This window comes from Lichenostomus cassidix, chromosome 18 (genome assembly GCF_008360975.1).
Source record: "Lichenostomus cassidix isolate B80296 chromosome 18, HeHo_3.0, whole genome shotgun sequence".
NCBI classification, from domain to species: Eukaryota; Metazoa; Chordata; class Aves; order Passeriformes; family Meliphagidae; genus Lichenostomus; species Lichenostomus cassidix.
This window is the reverse complement of record NC_139498.1, coordinates 3,461,418-3,482,596: the sequence shown is the minus strand read 5'-3', so window position 1 is coordinate 3,482,596 and position 21,179 is coordinate 3,461,418. Positions and strand designations below refer to the sequence as shown.

The 21,179-nt window shown below is 61.7% G+C and overlaps 5 protein-coding genes across 10 annotated transcripts; 2 read left to right on the top strand and 3 right to left on the bottom strand.

Moving 5' to 3' along the window:
- Nucleotides 1–345: 345 nt before the first annotated feature.
- TMC6 (transmembrane channel like 6) lies at nt 346–7,490 on the bottom strand. Of its 4 annotated transcripts, none has more exons than XM_085077533.1 (21): nt 7,366–7,490; nt 6,556–6,646; nt 6,312–6,430; nt 5,858–5,989; nt 5,587–5,745; nt 5,366–5,471; nt 5,156–5,267; nt 4,812–5,066; nt 4,367–4,557; nt 4,148–4,286; nt 3,840–3,995; nt 3,501–3,676; nt 3,270–3,351; nt 3,059–3,156; nt 2,809–2,904; nt 2,587–2,662; nt 2,210–2,343; nt 1,717–1,893; nt 1,469–1,547; nt 1,249–1,327; nt 346–1,020 (listed from the first exon to the last, which is right to left on the bottom strand). In XM_085077533.1, the coding sequence occupies exons 2-20, from the start codon at nt 6,609–6,611 to the stop codon at nt 1,256–1,258; spliced, it is 2,415 nt and encodes an 804-aa protein (XP_084933659.1). In that variant the 5' UTR covers nt 6,612–6,646; nt 7,366–7,490; the 3' UTR covers nt 346–1,020; nt 1,249–1,255. The 4 variants fall into 4 exon arrangements, 3 of the variants coding, with proteins under 3 accessions (XP_084933659.1, XP_084933658.1, XP_084933660.1); XM_085077532.1 differs by having other exon boundaries at nt 6,556–6,744; nt 7,366–7,451; XR_014855571.1 differs by lacking the exon at nt 7,366–7,490 and having other exon boundaries at nt 1,465–1,547; nt 6,556–6,762.
- On the top strand, nt 7,484–9,780 carry SYNGR2 (synaptogyrin 2). Its single transcript, XM_085077535.1, has 4 exons — nt 7,484–7,711; nt 7,871–8,108; nt 8,400–8,539; nt 8,645–9,780. Exons 1-4 carry the CDS (start codon nt 7,484–7,486, stop codon nt 8,840–8,842), a joined length of 804 nt encoding a protein of 267 aa, XP_084933661.1. The 3' UTR covers nt 8,843–9,780.
- Nucleotides 9,781–10,094: 314 nt separating this feature from the next.
- On the bottom strand, nt 10,095–13,169 carry TK1 (thymidine kinase 1). Its single transcript, XM_085077536.1, has 7 exons — nt 12,963–13,169; nt 12,661–12,692; nt 12,456–12,569; nt 12,283–12,376; nt 11,886–11,975; nt 11,682–11,801; nt 10,095–11,571 (listed from the first exon to the last, which is right to left on the bottom strand). The coding sequence occupies exons 1-7, from the start codon at nt 13,026–13,028 to the stop codon at nt 11,419–11,421; spliced, it is 669 nt and encodes a 222-aa protein (XP_084933662.1). The 5' UTR covers nt 13,029–13,169; the 3' UTR covers nt 10,095–11,418.
- Nucleotides 13,170–13,335: 166 nt separating this feature from the next.
- On the top strand, nt 13,336–16,176 carry AFMID (arylformamidase). 3 transcript variants are annotated; one of them, XM_085077527.1, is made up of 11 exons: nt 13,351–13,490; nt 13,616–13,706; nt 13,784–13,888; nt 13,965–14,013; nt 14,184–14,269; nt 14,341–14,413; nt 14,667–14,764; nt 14,929–15,007; nt 15,173–15,302; nt 15,585–15,689; nt 15,804–16,176. In XM_085077527.1, the coding sequence occupies exons 1-11, from the start codon at nt 13,461–13,463 to the stop codon at nt 15,831–15,833; spliced, it is 876 nt and encodes a 291-aa protein (XP_084933653.1). In that variant the 5' UTR covers nt 13,351–13,460; the 3' UTR covers nt 15,834–16,176. The 3 variants fall into 3 exon arrangements, with proteins under 3 accessions (XP_084933652.1, XP_084933653.1, XP_084933651.1); XM_085077525.1 differs by having other exon boundaries at nt 14,616–14,764; XM_085077526.1 differs by lacking the exon at nt 13,616–13,706 and having other exon boundaries at nt 13,336–13,490.
- A 347-nt stretch (nt 16,177–16,523) lies between these two features.
- On the bottom strand, nt 16,524–19,159 carry LOC146429450 (uncharacterized). Its single transcript, XM_085077524.1, is given in 7 exon segments — nt 16,524–17,068; nt 17,387–17,579; nt 17,736–17,873; nt 18,028–18,213; nt 18,512–18,647; nt 18,649–18,754; nt 18,927–19,159. Coding segments are annotated over 7 exon segments (1,278 nt in total). The 5' UTR covers nt 19,108–19,159; the 3' UTR covers nt 16,524–16,730.
- Between the last annotated feature and the right edge of the window lie 2,020 nt (nt 19,160–21,179).

Genomic DNA, 21,179 nt, shown 5'->3' with positions numbered 1-21,179 from the left:
CGTGACACACCCAACCCTGGGTCACTCGGTGCTGTGGCACCAGGGCAGCTGCCATCACACGGACTGGAGCTGCCAGCGGCATGACATGGAGGGGAGTGGCTCTTGGTGCCGCAGGCTGCAGACATTGCAACATGATGGTGAGTGGCAAGTGGGGTGGCAGTGGCGTTTGCTCCAGCAGTGTGAGCTGAACTGTGCTCTGCCCTAGGCAGCCCCATGGGAAAGCACGTGGTGCCAGGGAGCCTGAGCACACCGTGACACAGCTGAGTCACCACCACAAACAGCACTGACACACCAGCCCCACCTGCCTGCTTCCAGCCCAACAGGTACAGACATCAGCCAGAGCCCTCCTGTGCAGCAGTACTTTAATGAGCCACATCAGCTTGAGCCTGCAGGGTCCCTGCCCAGCCCAGCACTCAGCACCACAGTGATTCTTCCAAGTCTGTCCCACCAGCCAGTGCAGCGGGTGCAGGGCTGCTGGGGGTGGCCCAGTGACCTTGTCTGTGGGATTGGAATCAGCCAGTTGCTCTCCTGGTGAGCCAGGCACTAGGCTGGAGCTAGGTCCATGCCTGGCAGCTGCTGGCTCCATACTTGCTGCCCCTAGGCAGTGTGAAGGGAGTTGTGGAGAAAGCTCCATGGTCTCCAAAGGATCCTGAAAACAGCCCCGGGCACATTGGTAGGATGGAAAGTTGAAGAGCTGTTTTCTGCAAGTAGTGACTACCCACGGAGCAGGGCTGTGCTGGCGAGACAGTTCTGGATGGAGCTGTGCCCTGCAGTGTGACAGCAGTCCTGGTCCTGTACCTGCTGCATCCCAGCAACTCCAGGCAGCAGAAGCACCTACATCCCTGTGATGCAGCATTCCCATTGATATGTCCCAATGGGTCCTCGGCCATGGCAAGAGGAAAGGATCTTCCCCAGCACTCCATGGTCTCCCAGCTTCCAGCGCTGTGTTGTGATGAACATATTCAGTCCCAGCTGCAAGCAGAGTCCATCTCATTCCACTCCTTCCTGTGGAGCACGACACTAAGAGTACAGACAGACCCTAAGATCCCATGTCGGAGAGGAGACTCTAAGTGTCCCCATCTCCCTCCTGATCCTTGTCCCAGACCTGCCTCCATCCCCCTCCATGTCCCTGGGCCAGAGCAGCACCAAGGATCATGCATCCCTTGGGACAGGCAGAGCAGCATCAGTGCACCTGGGCAAGCTCTGGGTACCCTGGCAGCCCCTCTTCACTGTCCATGCTGGCCTCACCTGGGATTCAGGAACGTCTGTGTCTCTGCTTGTAAACAGAGTGAAGCTTCTGAATGAGAAATCTCTTATCTTTCCCTTCCTGCAACATCAGAGACAGTGCAGTGAGCAGCAGTGGGGTGGCCAAGTGGCAGTGCTGCTGGAGCCAGAGCCCAAACTGGCAGACCTGGGGCTGGACCAGGCTGTGAAGCAGCCAGGATGAGCAGGGGCAGCACTCACGCACATAGGCAATCTGCTCCTGGAGCAGGCAGATGACCCTCTGTTGGCCTCTCACTACCTGGATGTTGAAGTAGGTCACAGCTCTGCAACAACAGCAGGATGGGATGGTGGCAGCCAGGCAGGAAGCTGAGGGACACTGTGCTCTTGGCACAGCGCTCTGGACTGACACCTTGCCTCCCAGCCCCACTCACAGCTGTTACAGACCCCAAGCGAGGGCCCAGGGTTCAGCCTTGGGCTCAGGTCCATACTCACAACAGGACCATGGATGCGAAGAACAGGAGGCAGGTGTTCTCCAACAGGTGCTGGTAGACCCAGGCAAACCAGGTGATGTTGGGGTTGGACTTCTCCAGCACTGGCACCCACCCCTTCCCTGATTTGTAGATGGTTTCCAGCCCCCGGAAGGGACCACAGATTTCTGATGGCTGCACCCTGAGCAAATAGACCAACAGGACATTCAGAGCAATGGGCAGCCCAGGAACTGCTGCCCCCAGCCCAAGGCACTGCCTGTCTCAGATGTCCAGCCCTGCAAGGACCTAGCCTCACTGTCCCCAGCATTCCCAGGGCTGGATAATGGGGTCCTCATCCCTGTATCCTGCGCCAAGAACAGCTGGAGGAAGTGGGCACAGCTCAGGGCACAGACCAGCAGCTGGGAATGACAAGGACAGGGGCCAAGGTCTCCTCAACCCCTCCTTCTCCAGGCAGCCAGGTGTCCTGTGCTCTGAGCTGTGGCCTCGTGGGTACTCACGACCAGATGGTGTAGGAGAGGAAGGCAGCTGCACCCAGGAAGGAGGGGAAGCATAGCAGGGTGATGAATATGGTGCTCATGCGCGACGCTTGCCAGGGCTTGCTGGGGGCCTGGCAGTTCCACATCAGGCTGGTCTGTGGACAGGGAGCAGTGTCCTGTGGGTGCCAACCCCTGGAGAGCAGCCCCCCACCCTGTTGTTCCCTCTCTCCCAACCACTGGGAGCTGAGGGAGCTCGGGGATGCCCTGTCCCCAGCAACCCCGACTCAGTCCCACCAGGACAAGGCCGATCCATGTGGCACCATTGCTGCAGCAGAGGCTGATGGTGATCACTGCAGTGTCACCCCAGGGGGAGTTGCAGGGAGTGGGGGGAATCACACCTTTTTGATATAGAACAACAGCAGCAGCTTCAACATCTGCACAGCTGGCAGGAGCGGAGCGAAGAGAATGCCCAACCTGGGAGCACGGGAAAGATGAGCTTGCTCGGGTCTGAACCCCAGGGGAGACAATGGTGGGCACACCTGCAGCACCCACAGGGCTCCTGAGGACTACAAGGTATTTGCCAGCAAAGGAAGGAGTCACACCAGGCAGAAACATCTCACCAGGTCAAGGTCTGCCCATAGATCAACTCCAGCATGTTTCGGGCGATATCAAACTCTGGCCTCTGCTTTCTCTTCAACCTCTTCTCCAGGATTAGCCTGTGGAGGAGTAGAACTCTGCTGCCACACTGCCTTGGAGGACCTTCGCATCTCACGTTCCCCCTCCAATGGCAGCAGAGCCTGGGTGCACTGGAGAGCTGGGATGGCGCAGGGATGCCACACTGGTGGGGTGACATGTCTTGGGGCATATTACCTCCAGATCAGCTCCCCGAAGAGCGTGTGCAGCAAGGTGAATACGAAATCCATCACCATGAAGCGATACAGGTCCTGCCCGACACATGTCTCCCAGCACTGGGGAGACAATCAAAGGTGGCATAGAATCACAGAATAGTTTGGGTTAGGAGGAACCCTAAAGCTCATCTCTTTCCCCATGCCCTGCATGGCCCTGGAGCAGTGATGCTGACCTCCTCTGTCGAGCAGATAACACTCCGGTTGAGCCACTGGGAGCACAGCAGGACGAGAACCGTCGTCTTCAGGATGAGGTTCCTGGGGAGCAGGAGCAGTGCCAGAATCCCTTGAGCCCAGGGGATGGAGGGGCTGAGCCCCACTGATGAGGTGCCTGGCCCCAAAGCCTCCCTGCCTGCCATGGGTGCAGGTGCAGGATGCTCCCTCCACCACAGTCCCAGCCAGCCCACCTGAAGATTGCCACGTAGACCTGTGTCACAGGGGAGTCCTGCTTCTCCCACATTGCCAGCAAGTTGAACAGGTGGGGCATCAACGCATTGAGGAGGGACACCACAAGGGGCACGATCAGCAGAATGGCTTCTTGCTGCCATCTGCCACTGCCCTGTGCTTGTTGCTCCTGCAGAACCTGGTGAGCAGATTCCAGGGTGAGAGCAGAGCTGTTGGCAGCCAGGTGTGGTGTACTTGGGGAGAGCAGCAAATGTCCAGGCTGGGAGCAGAGCTGCAGTGGGGTTATCTTTGCCTCTCTCCCCAGTATCCCAGCCCTGTCCCTCCAACCCCAGGGCACTCACCATATCCATGTGCTCCGAGAAATAGTGCACAGCCAGCGCACAGCCCAACACGGAGCCCAGTGCCAGGACCCAGGCCAGCAGCATTATGATGCAGTGCCCCAGGCGCTGGCAGCAGCTCCGGGAGCGGGAAAGGGAGCGTTGCTCCACCAGCAGCTCCTGGAAGAGAGCAGTGGCAGAGCTGCCAAGCCTGCTTTGGGTCCGGAGCAAGGTTTCATCCTGCTGCAGTGCAGCAGGAGCCCGAGGGGGGACGGACAAAGCACTGGTGCAAGGTTGGGGTCTCAGGTGTTTTGTATTGCCCAGCTCCTCACCTTCAGCTGGGTGCAGATGTTCTCGCACTGCAGCTTCACCGAGCGCTTCTGGATCACCTTGAAGTCCCAGGCGCAGAAGACTTTGATGGTGAAGTTCCCTGTGGAGCTTCCCACGCTCTCCCGGAAAGAGCGGGACACACTGCAGCGAGGTGAAGGGCATCAGGGATTGGGGCTGGGTGAAGGGGAAGACTGGCAATGCCACAGGTGCTGCTGACCCACCTGTACACCAGCAGGACGCAGGTGACAAGGAAGGAGACCCCAACGCTGGACAGGTAGGCCAGTGGCAAGTTGTATGGGAGCACGAGGGCTGTGACGGGGCATTCACTGCCCTTGGGACTGGAGGCACAGGGGTCATTTAGGGTGACATTGCTGTAGTAGCCGTAGTACAACAGTGAGCGTGTGAAGTAGCCCTGCAGGAAAGCACAATGGGGCCCACAGTGACCTCAGCAGTGCCTGCAGCTTCCTGCTCAGCCTGATACCTCTGTGTCAGCCTCAGGGACACAGAGCCTTGGGCTGGGGCAGCACCTCCTTGTGCATCCACAGCACTGGTGGTCCTGGGGCCCAGGCTGTGTGAGGGCAAAAACTGGGGTATTACCGCAGTGGGAAAGTGGGGCCCCCAGGCTTGGAGCAGCCCCTGACCTGGGCGTGCCTGGGCCATGCTTACCGCTCCTGTGAGGAGCTCGAGGCTGGTGAAGGGCTGAGGGCTGACTGATGCAGGGGGGTACACAGCCTGCGGGACCACCACAAAGGCCAGGAGGATGAGGAATGAAAAGAAGTTGAACACAAGGAGCGTCTTGAGGAAAAGGAAGTAGGAGAGGACACTGGAGCCAAAGCGACCACTGATCTGCTTCAGGGTGTAGTGCCAGGGCTGTGCAGTGCGGAGCAGGGAGAGGAGCCTGTACCAGAGACCTCGGCAGCTCTGGAGAGAGGAAAATGGGGAGATCACTGGGGCTGGAGCCTGCACTGGAGCCCTCACAGCCTCTGTGCAGACCTGTGCCCCTGACTTACAAGGATGACGTAGACCTTGGACCAACCACAGGGTGAGAAGGTGGCCCGGTGATGGCTGCGCTTCGATGTCACAACCTCCCTCAGGGGGTCCCTCTGCCTGCTCAGCTGCTGCCTGCTCAGCAGAGAAGGGTGTCAGAGGGTACCACAGGTCCTGGGACGGCTCCTGCTGTGGGAGTCCTGCCTGGCTATGGCTGACAGAAGGGGACCTACCGGAGGATGCATTTCTCTGCCAGGCTGAGGGGCATGGTGAGCAGCATGTGGTTGCACTGGCTGGGTGAGAGGCTCAGCAGCTCCTTCACCAGCAGGCTCCGCTTTTCTAGGGTACAAGGGGCTCAGTGGGACATGGCCACCCAGGTCATGGCATGCCTGTCCCAAACCCAGCGTAGGGACAGCGGCCAGCACTACCTTCCCACACTCTGGGGGACCCTCACCTTGCAATGTGGCCTCGGTGGGGTCAGTCTCCAGGTCGTACTGGCGCAGGCTGGGCCGTGCTGCGCGGCAAAGCTGCTGCAGGGGTGGGCGGTTGCGCCGGCGCCGCAGCTGGGCTGTGCGGTTGCAGTACTGGGAGATGATGGCCCCACGGTTGCGTCCTGTGGACCACAGCAGAGCAGCGGTTGGGTGGCCACGGAAGAGCAGGGCAGGTGAGAGCTCTCTGAGAGGCTCTGGGAGCTGGGGAAGGGTGGGAAAGTGGGGGGCACCTACCGATAGTGCGGCTGGGCATGCTGGCCAAGATCTGCAGGGAGGCAGAGGAGTAGCTGGGGTGCTCCTCACCCTGCCCGGGCTCTGGCCAGGCCACAGCATGGGCATCTGGAGTATCCAAGAAGACTGGGGACTCTGGGAGGGAGAAGGCAGGATGCAGAGCACTCGTGGCTCATCCCTTTGTGCTCTGTTCCAGCACAAAGGCCAGGTGTATGCCCTAGTGTGTGCTCTTCCCAGAGTGCCCCCTTCTCCAGGGACACTTTCTGTGTCTCCAAGATCTGGTCTGCCCTGGACTGCCCAGCTCAGCACTGGCCAAGGCATCAGCAGGCTCCTAAGAATGCTTTGGCCACAGCATTGATGGGCGACACAGCTGGCCCAGGCAGGGTCAGGGCTGGGGGATGGCCCTGGGCACACACACTGCCCCTGGCCTGCCCTGGCTGTGACTGCAGTGCTTTACCTCTGTGCCTCTCCTGCAACTCCAGCTCCAAACCTGCCTCGATCAAGCTGCTCTGCTCCATGATGAGCTGGTGGAAGGAGGTGTGCAGGGCGCTCTCGTTGTCTGGACTGGGCTCCTGGCTGCAGGAATACAGGGACATGGTGGCACGGGCACCTGGTGCCTGCAGGGCACGGGGTCATAGCCTCGTGCCCCGGGGATGCAGGACCCAGGGCACGGCAGGGCAGTGGTGGGGGGTCGCACTCACCCATCGCTCTCGGTGCCCTCGGGGACGTGGAGGGTGATGGAGGGCGGCTGGGACATCCTGCGGGACCGAGCGGCTCCTTCCTACACGAGCCCTGCCGTGGTGAGCGGAGAGGCGTCACTGGTCCCGGCCCCCACCAGCCGCCGCTTACCACGGCTCCCCCGGTTTCCGCGGCTCCCCAGCGCTGCCGGCCTGAAGGACGGGGCATGGAGCAGAAGGCGCTGCGTGCGAGGTCGGGGGCAGGCGAGATCGCGGAGTTTGCGGGGCTACACCGGGACTAGCCCCGGGCCCTGCCCAACCCGGCGTTAGAAAGGAAGAGAGGGCGGATGGGGCGGTACTGCCGTCGAGCGAGTTCCGCCCGCCGTCCCGGGACCTGCCGGGGCAGAGACAGAGCCTCTGAGCAGCAGTCCCGGAGCTCGGCTCGGGAAGGGTCCGGGCCGGCGCTAGGAGAACACGTCGGAGCAGAGACCCCGTGTCCCGCACTGCCTTCCTCCTCCCAGTGCCGTTTCCTTCCTCCCCTGTTCTCCCTCCTCCACCGCCCTCGGGCTCCGCAGCTCCTCCCCGGGGCGGGCTAAGGCTGTTTGGGGCAGGTGGCCACCCAAGGGCTCCCTGTTAGACCCCGCTCGTCCCGATACCGGGAACTGACGGGATTCTCCCCGGAGCTCCCGCCGCCTACTGTCGAGTGGGTGCGCATCCGCGGGGAGAGCGGGGGCTACCGAGCCCAGTCCATCCCATCCCTCCTGCCGCCTCCCGGTACCGGGCGGGGGCGGCGGGAGCCCCTCAAAAGCCCCCATTCCCCTCGGTCGCGCTCACGGGGACCTGTCGGCGGCCGGGGCGTGGGGCCAGTGCTTCCCCGTCTGCCGTTCCACCGGGGCGGAAGGAGGGACGGAGCGGGGCACCAGGATACGATGCGGGACCAGCGCGGCGCTCTATGCCCGGGCGGGGGAGCCCCCGTCCTGCCGGACCAAGCCCGCCCCGCCCCGTCCCGCGGCCGCCGGACCGCCCGGCCCGGCCCTCCCGGGGCGGTGCCGCGCAGGAGCGGCGGTGGAGCGCGATGGAGGGCGGCGGAGGCGCCTACGGGGCGGCCAAGGCCGGCGGCGCCTTCGACCTGGTTCGCTTCGTGCAGCAGCCGCAGGTGGTGGCGCGGATCGTCAGCGCGGTGAGTCGGGGCGTGCGGGGCCGGGCGGGGCCGGGCGAGTTCCGCCGGGACGGCGTTCCCCCGCCCCAGGCCGGTGCCCCTCGCCCTCTGGCACGAGCAGCCCCCGAAGGGCCCCTGTCGCCTCGGTGCCGCCCACCGGACACCGGCTCCGCCCCGCAGGTCTTTGCGCTGATCGTGTTCGCCTGCCTGGTCGGGGATGGCTACACGAGCCTGGCCGAAGACCCCCGGCTCTTCTGCGTCTTCAACCACAACGAGGATGCCTGTCGCTACGGCATCGGCATCGGCGTCCTCGCCTTCCTCGCCTGCATCTTCTTCTTCATGGTGGACGTCTATTTCCCTCAGATCAGCAACACCACCGACCGCAAGTACCTGGTCCTGGCCGACCTCGGCTTCTCAGGTACCAGGGGCGCGGGTCAGGGCTGTGGCTTCTGTTGCTGCCACAATGGCCGCCTTGTCCCGTGACGTGGCTGCCGGTGCCTGGCGAAGGGAGTCGCTCCCGTCTGGCATGCTGCCCGCAGGCCACGCGCTGCTGCTGCTGCTTCTGCTGCTGAGCGCTCCGAGGAGTGGCTGCCCCTGGCCAAGTGCCTGCGCCAGCCCTCACAGTGGAGCAGGGAGCAAGGTCTGGCCTGAGGACCTGCCCAGGAGCAGCAGGACCAGCCCTGACCCCTCATGCCATTTCCCCCCACAGGTGTCTGGACCTTCCTATGGTTCATTGGCTTCTGTTTCTTGACCAACCAATGGTCCTGGACACGGGCTGAAGAGGTGTACATTGGGGCAGACTCTGCCCGTGCTGCCATCACCTTCAGCTTCTTCTCCATCTTCTCCTGGGTAAGTGAACCACCCTGCCCCACTTGGAGGGAGCGCAAAGGGACCCCCTGCACTGCACAGCCTGGAATGAATGGTCCTGATGCTCTTGCTCCCTCCTCTCTGCAGGGGCTCCTGCTCACCTTCGCTTACAAGAGGTACAAAATGGGGGTGGAGGACTTTGTTCAAAGCTATGTCGACCCCAGCCCAGAGGTTTCGACTCCCTACTCCAGCTATCCCAACATCAGCCATGAGAGCTACCAGCAGCCACCCTTCACCCACACAGCGGAGGCCCCGGAGGGGTATCAGCCACCACCAGTGTACTGAGCCCTGGATGGTGCCCACAGGACAGCTGTACCAGTGCAATTCCTTCTGTGGGGTGGAGGGGAGGGTTCTGTGACTTGGAGGGGATGGTGGGGCAGGAGGGTGATGGCTGCTTTGTGTGAAGGTGACTGGGCTTCTTCACAGGGCGCAGGAGGGGCCTGGTCCTGGTGCTGGAGCTGAGCTCCTCAGCAGAAGGTCCAGAGCCCAGTGTGGTGGGTGATTTGGTACATGGTGGTTTGCAGCTGCTGGGTGAGCAGTGCAGCTGCAGGAGGTTGAGTGTGTGGACAGTCCTGGCATGGACGAGCTTCTGGTCTTGCTGTGGTGCCTTGGCAGGGGGATGTGGTTCACACCCCCAACCCTGGCCAGGCTCTGCCCCCGTACCTTGCCCTGGCCCATCCTCTCTCCAGTGCCTTTCAGTCCTGCTGGCTGCATTCCCCCAAGTGCCGTCTCTCACTGCCATAGCACAGCTGGGCCCACCTCCTGCCTGCGCTGGCTTCCTGTGCCTTCCCTCATCTGCTGCTTCTGGGTGAGCTATTGCCAAAGCCCCCTTCTCTAATACCACGCTGTGCCTTCCCCCAGCCTGCACTAGAGCTGCTGGTGCTTGGATGATGCAGTTTGGGATCTGTGGGAGCAGTGAATGCTGAGATCCCTCAGCAGGGCCATGGCTGCTCCAGCTGAGGAAAGTCCTGGAGCTCTTACTTTCCCTTGCGTGCCTCCCTGAGTGCTGCCTCTGCCGATGCGAGGCTGTGCTCCTGCACACTGCCTGTGGCTCCTGCCTGCACTCCAGCCATGCCAGGTGCCTGCGGGGCCATTGTCTCAGGTTGTGTTTGCTGCTGTGCTGTGGTAAAGCTGTTCCTGGCAGTCATGTGGGCTGTCACTGCTGGGGCCAGTGTTTAAGTAGTTGTCACTGTAGGGTTGAAATAAACTTTTTCACCAAGCCACCATGTGAGCCACCACGTGCTTTTTGTCTGGGGAAGCAGAAAAGGCTCCTGCTCTCTCCCCCTGGAGGGCTAGGGGTGCCAGGCGGGGCAGCACAGCCCCTGCCAACTGCTGTGCTGCAAACAGCACACTCATGCTGGTGGCTATTTTTAGGCCACTCTCCTCATGGTCCTTGGTTTGAGTAGAGCTCCAACACCAGGCCTACGAGTGGCCCCTCCCATCCTGTGACCACTGCAGTGACCAGCCTGTGCTGTCTCACTGGTTATGGCCAGGAGAATTCAGCAGAATGCTCTGCTAGAAAACACACACACAGAGGTTCATTAAGTTATTTATTAATCTAAAGCAGCAGCAGCAGTGCTTTCCCCAGCCCTGGGTGAAAAGCCTGGGCCTGGTACCGGACTGCTTGTGTGTACAGTAATTCTCACCTGTAACACAAGGGCAGCAGTGGGGGTTCAGGCAGCTCTTGGAGCCTTCCAGGGCACAGGCAAACAGCCAACCCTTAATGCAGATGCAGAGGTCTGGCCTGGCCAGAACAAAGAGCTACTGCTCAGAGCCTGTGGATGCTGGTTTCCAGGAAAAACCACTTTTGTGGGGAGTAAGGAAGCAAAGACCTTCCAGAAGCTGAGTCGAACAAAGAGGGAAGAGGATCCTTCAGTCAGCTTAGAGCAGAGTGAGTCAGCCTCAAAGAATTTTGGAAGGCTGAGGAGGGAGCAAGAGACATGACTAGAGTGGAGAACCAGCTCCTCAGGAGAGCACCTTTGCCAAGTAGCTGGATCTTCACTCTGAATAATTGTCCAAATCTTGGTAGATGAAACCCTGAGCCTCCAAACCCCTCACAGGTTACATAGCACCAAAGTGGCAGCACCAACCTTAAACCTGAGAAAAACTGCCCTGAATTTGGAAGATCTTCCTGGGACCAGTTCTTCCAAAAGACTCTGTCACAGCCTGCAAGAACATAGCCAGTCCTTTGAAATTCAACATCTCAGAAGAGTCAGCTGCTAGGCTGAGTCTGGCCTTCCTTCACCTTCTTCTGTTTCAACAATAATGCAATAATTAATAAGGCAGTAACACAAGTGAGGATGCTGGCAGAGGCCAATGGTCTGCCCAGGGCTGGGCTGCCAGGTGTGTCAGTTTAAAAGCTGTGCTACAGCTCTGTGACAAGGGACAAGTTGCCTCAAAGGAAACTAAAAATTGCATTTAAAATACTAATGGCTGTACATTGTCTTGAGAAACCTGGAATTTAGCAACAGTGCACGAGAGAGAAGGGCTGCATTCACAGGCACCAGTGCCAGCACTATCCCAGCCTGAGCATGCTTAGAGCACTGGGAGAGCTGGCAAGCAGCAGAAGCCTTGTGGCCTGGCACGATGTGCAGTGCCCCAGGACGTGTGTTGTGGCAGCATCAGTAACTATGCTCGTCTCTCCCTGCGTTCTGAGATGGGAACTCACACTAGCCAAGCTTCTACTTCAGCTTCTCCCAGCATCAGGCCTGGTGGGTCCTCAGTTGTGGCACTCAGTGCGGGGAGCAGTGGAGGTTGGGTAGGGAGGGCTGAAGCACTGAACAGTTTGCTAAAAGTAGACAGAGGCAGACCTGGTGCCCATGAGCCAGAGCACCGAGCTCCCTTCTCCATTTTCCCACCAGTCAAGTGAAGATCTTCCGAGAGGCTGTCTCCAGCTGCCTCAGGCCCAGAGGCATGTTCTCCTTGTTCTCTGGCCCAGGCTGCTGTGATCTCTTGCAGAAGTAGCAGGTTCGGCACACAGAGTGGTACTTGTCGGCTCCTCCAATCACTTCAACCTGGCAGGGAAATTCAAGAGAGTGACTGCAGAGCCCAACTCCCCCGAGGGAATCTCTCTGGACCAGCAGGACTGGCAAGGTGAAGCAGTTTCTGTTCCAAGGGAACTCACCTCCCGCTCTGCTCCCAGCCTTTTGGTGTAGGAGGCCTCCCGGAAGCACTCCATGCACACAGCGTTCAGCTTCACCACGCTCTCCGCCAGCGGCACCAGGTTCAGGATGTTCCCAAAGGCCTGTGCGAGACAGCAGGGAAGATGCTGCTGGGTGGGTTCCACGAGGGTCCCAAAGCAACTACTGTACCAAAATGAGTGTTTTACCTTTCTCTGGAAAGTCCCATCCAGAGCAGCAACGATGACAGTTTTCCCAGTGTTGGCCATCATCTCACAGAACTCCACAATGTCTGGGAACTGGAGGGGGTACAGGCACAGCATAAACAGGGATAGGGGGCAATACTTGGCTTCACATCCCCACAGCACATGCCCAGAGAGCAGCACCAGGAACAAGGAAAATCAGAAACATGTGCCCTGTCTGTGAAATGGACTCTAGTCCCGCCATCCTCTGTCTGCAGTCAAGCACAATACAATTGTATCAAACTGCCCCGGGGCATTTCTTCTCACCCCCTCCCACAAGGACTCAGATCTTGGTCTGCACAGGGTGTGCCGAGCAGCCTGTGTCCCGCAGAGCCCAGCAAACCCACCCCAGCCATGCACTTACGAACTGGCCCTCATCGATGCCAATGACGGCAGCACCCAGTGCCTCCTGGTAAACGTCCTGGAGGAGCCCGGCAGGCAAGGCCTCCATGGTGCTCCTGTGTGCAGAGAGGGAGTGAGCCGGACAGGCCAGGCAGCCACATGGAAGTGGGGTGTCCTTCTGCCCCGGGAACTCACCTGTCGTGTGTGGAGACCCCGGAGGAGCTGTAGCGTGTGTCCTTGGCATACTTCACCAGCAGACACCGGTACTGGGCGAGCTGGAACCGCCGCACGCGCCGCATGAGCTCCGTGCTGCAAGACACAGGGTCAGCGGGCCTCAGCCTCGGCTCCTTCCCGTGCCCCCCGCCCCGGGCCCGCCCTGGCCCCTCCGCTCCGTGCCTACCTCTTCCCGGAGAACATGGGTCCGAAGATCACCTAAGGGCAGAACGGTGGGGTCAGAACAGTGGGTCAACGGGAAGCCCTGGCTCCACCCAGTGCCGATACGGCCCCCGGCCCCTCAGCCCGGTGAGCCACGGCGGCATCTATATCTGCCCCCCAGCTCATGCCCAGGGTGGTACCCTATCCGCATCTGCCCCCAGCCCGATGCACGGGAGCGGTGCCTTACCTTTATCCGCCCCCCACATCGGTGCCCGGGGGTGGTACCTGTATCTGCCCCCAAGCCCGTGGCGCAGGGCGATGCCGTACCTGTATCTGCCCGCGGGGCCGGCTAGGGGAGCCGGGGTGGACACCGGGAACCGTCAGGCAGTTCATGGCGGACTGACGGCTTGAGCCCGCGCGCGGCGCTCCGGCACGACCACCTCAGCCAATCGGAGGAGGCCTCGCACCCACGCGCCACAGCGCCAGCCAGTCGCGAAAGGGCTTACGTCCCCGCGCCGCAGCGCTGCCCAATGGGGTTAAGTGCGCCAAAATTCTTATTTTCCTCTGCCCGCCGGCTCCGCCTTCCGTGTCCCGTATGGCCAATAGGAGGGGAGGCCTCGCCCCCGGGCTCTGGCCGCGGGCCCACCGTCTGGCCCCGCCCCCGGGCTCTGGCCCCGCCCCATTCTCCTGCCTCGCCTCCTGGGCGACCAATGGGAGCGGGTTGTCCCGGCCGCCGGGCTTTGGCCCCGCCCCCGAGCGGGCAAGGGGCGCCGGGCGGACACTGGGAGCGACACCGGGAGCGACACCGGGAGGAGCGGCTGCAGTATGGGCGGGTGGCGGGACATGTCCGCGGAGGTAGAGACCCCGAGGCAGGGTCCGCGGGTGGGCAGAGTGCGGTTCTCGTTCGGGCCGCGGGGTGGGGGCTTTCGCCCGGCCCCCGGCGCCGCTGCCCCCGCCGCTGCCCCGTTGCCTCCCCGCAGGCGCTGGAGGACCAGTACTCTCCCAGTCGCTGGTCCCCCCGCCTCGACCGGGACACCATCATCGACGCGCACTTTGCGGTGATGGCAGCAGGTGGGGAACGTGGGGCGCCGGGAGAGGGGCTGCGCTCCGTGCTATAGCCCCGTGCTCCACTGCCTCCCACCCCGCAGGAACCGAACGGGCCCGGGCCAGCGCGCAGACCTCGCTGCACGTCCCCTATGGTAAGGGGGACGGGGAGAAGCTGGACATCTATTTTCCCACGGACCCTTCTGGAAGTGAGTGATGGGGGTGGTGGGGACGGGAGTGGGCAGGGGCTGGATCCCCTGCTCATCTTCCCCCTGTGCTGCACAGCCTTCCCGGTTCTTGTCTACATCCATGGCGGATACTGGCAGTGCTTGAGGTGAGGTGGACTGTGGGTGTGGGATTCCTCGGAAAGGGATCCCCTCACCAACACTTACTGATCCCTTCTCCTGGCACTGGGACTTGCTCTGGGTACACGGGGTCTGACCAGTCCCCAGCTGGCCCTGCAGCCCCCGGCTCCCACAGCCTGTCAGCATCTCTCTCCCTCAGTAAGGACGATTCAGGGTTTGCAGCCCTCCCGCTGGTGTCGCAGGGGGTGGCGGTGGTGGCAGTGGGCTACGACATAGCCCCTAAAGGTGGGTGCTGCCCTATGGAGGCTGCAGCTGCCTGTATGACCCAGCGCCCTCTAACCCTGCCCTCTGTCCAGGCGACGTGGACTCCATGGTGCTGCAGGTGCGCCGCAGCCTTGTCTTCTTGGTGAAGCAGTACCCCAGGATCAGGTGGGCAGCTCCTGGGTGGGAGTTTGATCATGAGAGTGGCTGGGCAGGCAAACAAGGCCTGTGCTGGGGCAAAGGCTTTTTGGGACAGTGCCTTGGTCCAAGCACTGGACAGTGCCTGTGGCCATGATCCCTGTCACTGCACAAGGCAGCAGCTGATCGCCACCTCCTCTGCATGGATTAAAATGTCCTTAGGTGTCCCCAGGTGTCCCTCTCAGTTGCTCCCTCCTACTGGCTCATTCCTCCCTCCTTCCAGAGGCATTTACTTGTGTGGCCACTCGGCAGGGGCCCACCTGGCAGCCATGGTGCTATCCACGGACTGGACAGAATTCCAAGTGGTGCCAGATATCAAAGGTAGTGTTGCCACGTCCCAGAACAGGGTTTGGAGGAGAACTGGTCTCAGTACCTGGGACAAGGCTATGGAGCTTTTGAGCCTCAGCCAATCCATGATGAGGTCTCCAGGCCTGTGGGAGCCACCTAGGCTACAGCTCCTCACCTGCCAGTGCCTCTGCCTTCAGGAGCAGTGCTGGTGAGCGGCGTGTATGACCTGGAGCCCATCCTGCACACCTATGTGAATGATGCTCTGAACATGAGCTGGTGAGCCCACACGGTGTGGAGACAGCCATCGGGACAGAGCGCAGGCAGGCGAATGGCAGTGGCCACTCTGCCCCTGTGTCTGCCCTGGCTGGTGAGTCCAGCTGAGGGCATGGGTGCTCTCGGAGCGAAGGGCTGTGTCAGCTACCACTGGGGTGACTCTTGCAGGGAGGTGGCCCAGAGGAACAGCCCCATGAGACATATCACCCCAGCAGTGCCAGCAGCCTGTGAGGTGCTCGTGGCTGTGGCCCAGCATGACTCCCCAGAGTTTCGCAGGCAGTCACAGGAGTACAGCCAGGTGAGCACCAGGCAGTTGCAGGAGTACCGCCAGGTGAGCATCATGCAGTCGCAGGATCATGGCTAGGTGAGCTCGAGCAGTACCCTGTCTGGCTCTGATGGGGACACTGCTCCAGCCAGCCCTCACCAACCTGCCCAGCCGGGATGAAGAGCTTCTGTGCTGGACCAGAGCAGTTTCTAGCTCACTGGAGGACACCAGTCCTTGCCAAGACATTATTCCTGCTGCTCTGTCCAGGGCAGGTGGAGTTTGGGGTCCATCCTGCCCACACCATTCTCTCCACAGGCCCTGCGCACAGCTGGCTGGTCTGTCTCTCTGCTGGATCTGGCTGGTGTGGATCACTTTGATGTCATTGAGAAGCTGTCAGAGGACAGCTATGTCCTCACTCAGGTAGGTAGGAGGGCTGTGCCAAGATGGATGAAGTGGGCTTAGGGCTGGCTGCCACCTCTCTGTGGGGAGGTGCAGGGTCAGGGGCTGCTCACAGGGCTTGGTTCCTCATCCCAGGTGATTCTGAACATGATTTTGAGAGCATGATGGCATGTCAGAAGCAAACAGATGGGGACCATGGCCCTGTGTGGTGGCAACAGCCATCTGGCATCCTGCTTGCTCCCTCCTTGCTCCAACACAGGGCAGCCACTGTCTCAGACCCCCACCATGCCCTCCCCACTCAGCCTAGCCTAGGCTGGTGCCCCTTCCCTGGGGTGTTCCTGCCTGCTGGAGTGCAGGGGACTGAGGGCTGCAAGGCTCTGTCTGGGCAACTGGATCATGAAGTTGGTTCCCTCCGTGTCCTTTAAACTTCACATTGGCAATGCAAAATAAAATGGGAAACACTGCTGCCTGGGGTAGTGCTTCCCAGGGAGCCAGTGAGTGCACTGCTGCTGAGGGAATCGCTTCTTCCAGTGCAGAGTTCTGGGACTTGCTGACCCAGAACATGAAAGGGAAGCCTGGGGAGCCCACCTGCCACTGTGGGACTGGAATGACATAAGCTTCTGGGAATGGGAGTGACAGAACCATCTGGGCCAAGCTGGGCTCATGCTCCTGGGACATTCTTGGCCAGACAAAAACCTTAGTGTTGCTGTGCAGCAGCCCTGGTCCTGTGGCTGATTATTCCATGCCTTCAGGAGCATTTATCACTTCATGGACACTTTAGCCGTGATGATGTCCCTGCTGCGGAGCCAGGAGAAGAGCACATTTTAGGAAAAAAACCATTCTGCACAGCTACAGTACCACCAAAACATGTTTATTTTGTGCAGTGACTGCCTCAAGGGCTGGAGTCTGTGCTGGGCTGGGCTCAAGCTGATTTGTCAGGTTGCCTGTGAGGGCTGATGTCAAGTTTCAGATGGCTGGGAACACATCTGGAGCACAAAGGGGCTGGTCCCAGTCCTTGCTTCAGGCTGCCTAACTGCTGCAGCTGTGGGGCTGGGAGAAAGCTCAGGCTCCCCTGGTGCCTGGAGGAGTTGGATGCAGTCCCAAAGCCAGTTCCTCCTGGCACTTCCTGGCCACAAACTCCAGCTTTCTCCTTGCGAGCTCAGTGTCATGGGCTGAGACATTGCGGTGCCAGACAGCGCGCACAGTCTGTGCCGACCAGGGGAGCAGCAAGACACTGACAGCCTGCCCAGTCTCGGCCACCTCCTCCTCGCTGACAGCACGCAGGCGGTCACAGAGCTCAGCAGGAGATGGCCAGGCCCACTTGACATCCACCATCACAATGTTGGTTTCCACTGCTGCCAGGTTGATGGACCAGAGGGGAGAGTCTAGCACATGGATACCTGTGGGAGGCCAAGGTGGTGCAAGCTCACTGCCCAGCTACCTGGAAGAGGCCACCTGTCCCAGCCCTGCCCCAGATTCTGGCTGAAGGGGAGCCCTTTCTTCCCCCACGTGGTACCAGGGTCACTGAGGGCAACAGGGGGACAGTCATGGCATGATCCTGGCACTCCAGCCAGGTGAGGATCCCAGCAGCATCTTCACCTGGCTGGAGACCCAGTGTGGTCATCCAGGGATGATGCCCAAGCCACCATTACCACGGTATTGCTGGGCAGTGCCAAGTGTGCTATTACATCCCAGCACACCAAGGGGCCCTGAGGTACCTTCCGCAAAGCGCCGGGCATTGTCATGGTCTCTGCGCAGTGTCACCTCCGCGTGCTGCAGCCCGAGGAGGGCAGCGGCTGCCAGCACTCCCACCTGCCGCATCCCCCCGCCCAGCAGCTTCCGCATACGCCAGGCCTCGGCGACAAACTCCCTGCACCCTGCCAGCACCGCACCAGACGGAGCACCCAGGCCCTGCAGAGCCATCAATGGGGTCACCCCAGCTATCCTGGGGACAGCTACTGCTCCTGGGGACAGGAGGTGCTTAGTCCAACACCTGAAAACAAGGGCAAGGCTCCAGCTTGTGCTGGCCCCTGCCTGCCCTGGGGACACCTCCCCATACAAGCACACCTTGGAGAAGCAGAGGGACACAGAGTCACAGTGCTGGGCAATCTGAGCTGGCTCCACACCCTGGGCCACTGCTGCATTCATCAGTCGTGCGCCATCCATGTGCACCCGCAGCCCGTAACGGTCTGCAAGCCCACGGACCTGGAGGTCAGAGGGGCAGCTGGTTTGGGAGGGACCCCTGGGGCATCTGGTGTCACCATAAGACACGCTCTGAGCTCTGGCATCCCTGCAGTGCCAATGTGCTGGGCCCAGCTGCCCATGCCAGGCAGTGTCAGCACCATCTGTGTGCTCTGACCTGCCTGAGATAGGTGAGGGGCAGTGCCCGGCCCCCCGCGGAGCTGTGTGTGTTCTCCAGACAGATGAGCTCAGGACGTGGGTGGTACCGGCTGCCATGGGCCTCGCGGACGGTCAGCTCCAGCTGGTCCAGGTCGAAGGTGCCATTCGGCAGATCCAGCAGTGCTTGGGAATGAACACCAGCAACCTGTGTCCGGGGCAGGGGAGAGCATGGAGCTGACAGGACAGTCGTGGTGCACAGGGGTTCCAGCCCTCTGCACCTCTGTCTCCTCCATCGGGTGTGTACAACCCTTACTCGTGCCGCAGCCCGTGGACAATCTGGACAATCCAGATGATGCTGTGGCAGCAGATCCTCCGCCCGGCCTGGCCCTGGCAGCCAGAGGAGGGCAGCACGCGGCCACCCTCCTGCCCCTGCCTGCACTGCCGCCAGTGCCACCAGTGCCGCCAGTGCTACCGTGCCCACCGTGACTGCCCGCGGCACTCACCTGCGCGGCCCCGCCGTGCTCGTAGAGGTGCAAGTGGCTGTCCTGGCCCAGGAACAGCTGAGCCCCCCTGCGCTGGCAGTGGCACATCACTGGGAGAGAAGGGCCGTGAGGGAGGAGGACCAAGGGGAGCAACCCACAGCCTGGGGGCACGGGACTCACCAGCGATGAGGTTGGCCATGGTGGCCGTGGGCACGAACAGAGCTGACTCTGTCCCCAGAGTCCGTGCGGCCCGGCGCTGCAGCTCTGCGGGGGGACACGGAGGTCCTGGGGGGCTGGCGCTGGGCGGGCCCAGGGGCTTGGGAACCCCACGGGTCCCGGCTGCCCCCGCAGTCCCGCTCCGGGCTCCCCATCCCGCTGCCCCCGGGCCGCGGGCTGCAGGCAGGGACCCCACTGGAGGCCCGTCCCCTCCGCCCACCGTTCACTGTCGGGTCCTCCCCGTAATCGTCGTCGCCCACGGCGCCGCGGGCCATGGCGCGGCGCATCCCCGCGCACGGCCGGGTCACCGTGTCGCTCCGCAGGTCCACGGCCCGCGGCGGGCCCACCCCGGGCACCACTCCCGGCCTGGGCAGCCGCCCCCGCCGCAGCGCCGCCCGCATCGCTGGGACCGCCGGACCGCCTCCCGCAAGGGCTCCCGGGCGGGGGCGGGATTGCCGGGCCCTCGTCCCGGGAATGGAGCCCGGTACACGGCTCAGGGGCGGGAAAAGGGCAACGGCTCCTGCATGGGCACCGCGCGCGTTCCAGGGCTGCCTCGGCGGCGCGGCCCGTGCAGACACGCCGTCCCTATAATCCCTCCATCCCTCCATCCCCCACCACACTGGCGCTGGGGAACACGGGTGGGGGCTGCCCCAGCTCCCCACTGTCCTGCGGCCCCTCGCTTTGCCAGGATGTCCATCCTGGGTGTCCTACGGAAGGAAGCGCCAACGGGATCCGCCAGTCTTCCCATGGCTGAGCAGGAATGGCTCCCGCCACGCTGTGCCAGCTGCCAGCAAGGCTGGCACGGGATCGTATGGCTGCTGGGAACTGGCTCCGTCTTTGGCTGCGTCTGCCCTGGCAGCAGCTGACGCGCCGTCCGATGGCACCGCAGGTGGGCTGTCACTGCAGCGGTGCTCCGGGATCCCTGGGCAGCTCCACAGAGCTCGGCACTTCCCTGCCTGCTTTGAGGGGACCCGCCAGCCTCTTGGCAGAAATCCCCACTGCCTCGGAGTAGGAGGGCATATACCCAGAACAGTAGCGAGATCTCCTCACCTCCCCCTGTCGGGCTGGACCAGCTGGACCATACTCCCTGCCGCTAGCAGGGTGGGGGGCACAGCTCTGGCAGCACCTGGCACCTCTCCTGGCATTTCCAGGATCAATGCCCTATTGATCCTGGCATTCCCAGGGGATCAATAGGGCAGGTGCATTAAGGTGCCTCTTCCCCTCAGGGGCATATGCTGGCCAGCCCCTGCCCGCTTGTGTATGTGCTGTGCTCAAGCCACCTGTGCTATGGCTGATGCCACACTGCTGCCTTCTCCCTCCCTCTGCCACGTGCCCCCCCAGCCTTGGCCCCCCAGGTCCCCTATCCTGAGCCTCCTGCAGCTGCCCCCCTGCTGTCTGCTCTGCCTGTGCCCCTGCCTGTGCCCCTGTCCATGGAGCCCCCTCCCTCACTACCCCCCGTCGCCCCCCACGCTGTCAGCCCTGCAGATGAGTGAGCCATAAACAGTCCTTCATGAGACGTTTTTCACACGCAGGGCCACATGTTAACAGTTTTTCTTTATTTACTGCCTCCATTTCCTCTTTGTTCCAGGAACTTGTCCTCCAACTTCAAGCTGCTCATGATTAGGCAAAAAGGCCTCTAATCTCCCCGATCTGATTTACCGTCACTGAGAGCAGACGCTTCCCGTTACTGGCCCTGGACCTGGGAGCATGGACAGCTGAGCTGTGCCGGCTGCTGAGCCCAGCCGAGCCTCCCCAAAGCTGCCCCGCCGCACACACCGCCTTCCCGGCAGCTTCCTCTTCCAGTAAGCACTGGGCAGCACAGCCGGTCATGCTGCAGGTGAAGGGCTGGGGGAAGAGCAGCTGTGGGGCCCTAGGCCAGGGATCCCTCCCTCCACCTGGGGTGGCTGCTGTAGGGCAGGGCAGGCTTTCTGTGCTTTCTCTGCATCCCTCAGCATGGCATTCCCAGCCACTCACCCATCCACTCCCACAGCACCCGATGGGGTGGTTGATGGCCCTGGTGTGCCCAAAGCTGAAGGCAGCTCAGGGCTCTGCTCTGTGCAGCACCCCCAGCCCAGTCAGGGTCTGCAGCCAAGCAGGGGCTACTTCACTGGGCAGCAGCCACAACTTCTGCAGGACTGTGCAATGTGGCTGGGCATCCTCCGCAGTGTCCCTTGTCCTTCAGCCCCATCCCTTGCCCTGGGACTTCGGGCTGGGACCTACCTTGGTGGTCTCTCCTTACTATCAGCACCCCCAGAGCTCCCCCATCTGCATGGGGCCCAGCAGGGCCATGGTGGGGTCAGCACCGGGTCCATAGAAGTGCTTGTGACTATATGTGGAGTGGCTGAACCGAGACCACAGGAGTTGGGCAGAGAGTGGGCACTGCCAGCGCCTGGCCAGGGCATTGGGTGGCAGCTGGGGACTTGATGGGGACCAGGATTACACTGCACCATAAGTCTGCAGTCACCTCCTGCCT

Bases quoted from the DNA above. Each gene is read 5' to 3' on its own strand.
- TK1 (XM_085077536.1), bottom strand. From the start codon at position 13,028: ATGAACTGCCTGACGGTTCCCGGTGTCCACCCCGGCTCCCCTAGCCGG. The intron at 12,693-12,962 runs GTACGGCATCGC...TTCTGCCCTTAG, and splicing joins GGCCCCGCGGGCAGATACAG to GTGATCTTCGGACCCATGTT. The intron at 12,570-12,660 runs GTAGGCACGGAG...TGTGTCTTGCAG, and splicing joins CCCATGTTCTCCGGGAAGAG to CACGGAGCTCATGCGGCGCG.
- AFMID (XM_085077525.1), top strand. From the start codon at position 13,461: ATGGGCGGGTGGCGGGACATGTCCGCGGAG. The intron at 15,303-15,584 runs GTGAGCACCAGG...TTCTCTCCACAG, and splicing joins AGTCACAGGAGTACAGCCAG to GCCCTGCGCACAGCTGGCTG. The intron at 15,690-15,803 runs GTAGGTAGGAGG...TCCTCATCCCAG, and splicing joins ACAGCTATGTCCTCACTCAG to GTGATTCTGAACATGATTTT.
- SYNGR2 (XM_085077535.1), top strand. From the start codon at position 7,484: ATGCCCGGGCGGGGGAGCCCCCGTCCTGCCGGACCAAGCCCGCCCCGC. The intron at 7,712-7,870 runs GTGAGTCGGGGC...TCCGCCCCGCAG, and splicing joins TGGCGCGGATCGTCAGCGCG to GTCTTTGCGCTGATCGTGTT. The intron at 8,109-8,399 runs GTACCAGGGGCG...TTCCCCCCACAG, and splicing joins GGCCGACCTCGGCTTCTCAG to GTGTCTGGACCTTCCTATGG.
- TMC6 (XM_085077533.1), bottom strand. From the start codon at position 6,611: ATGTCCCAGCCGCCCTCCATCACCCTCCACGTCCCCGAGGGCACCGAG. The intron at 5,746-5,857 runs GTAGGTGCCCCC...TGTGGTCCACAG, and splicing joins CATGCCCAGCCGCACTATCG to GACGCAACCGTGGGGCCATC. The intron at 4,558-4,811 runs GTAAGCATGGCC...GCTTTCCTGCAG, and splicing joins TCGAGCTCCTCACAGGAGCG to GGCTACTTCACACGCTCACT.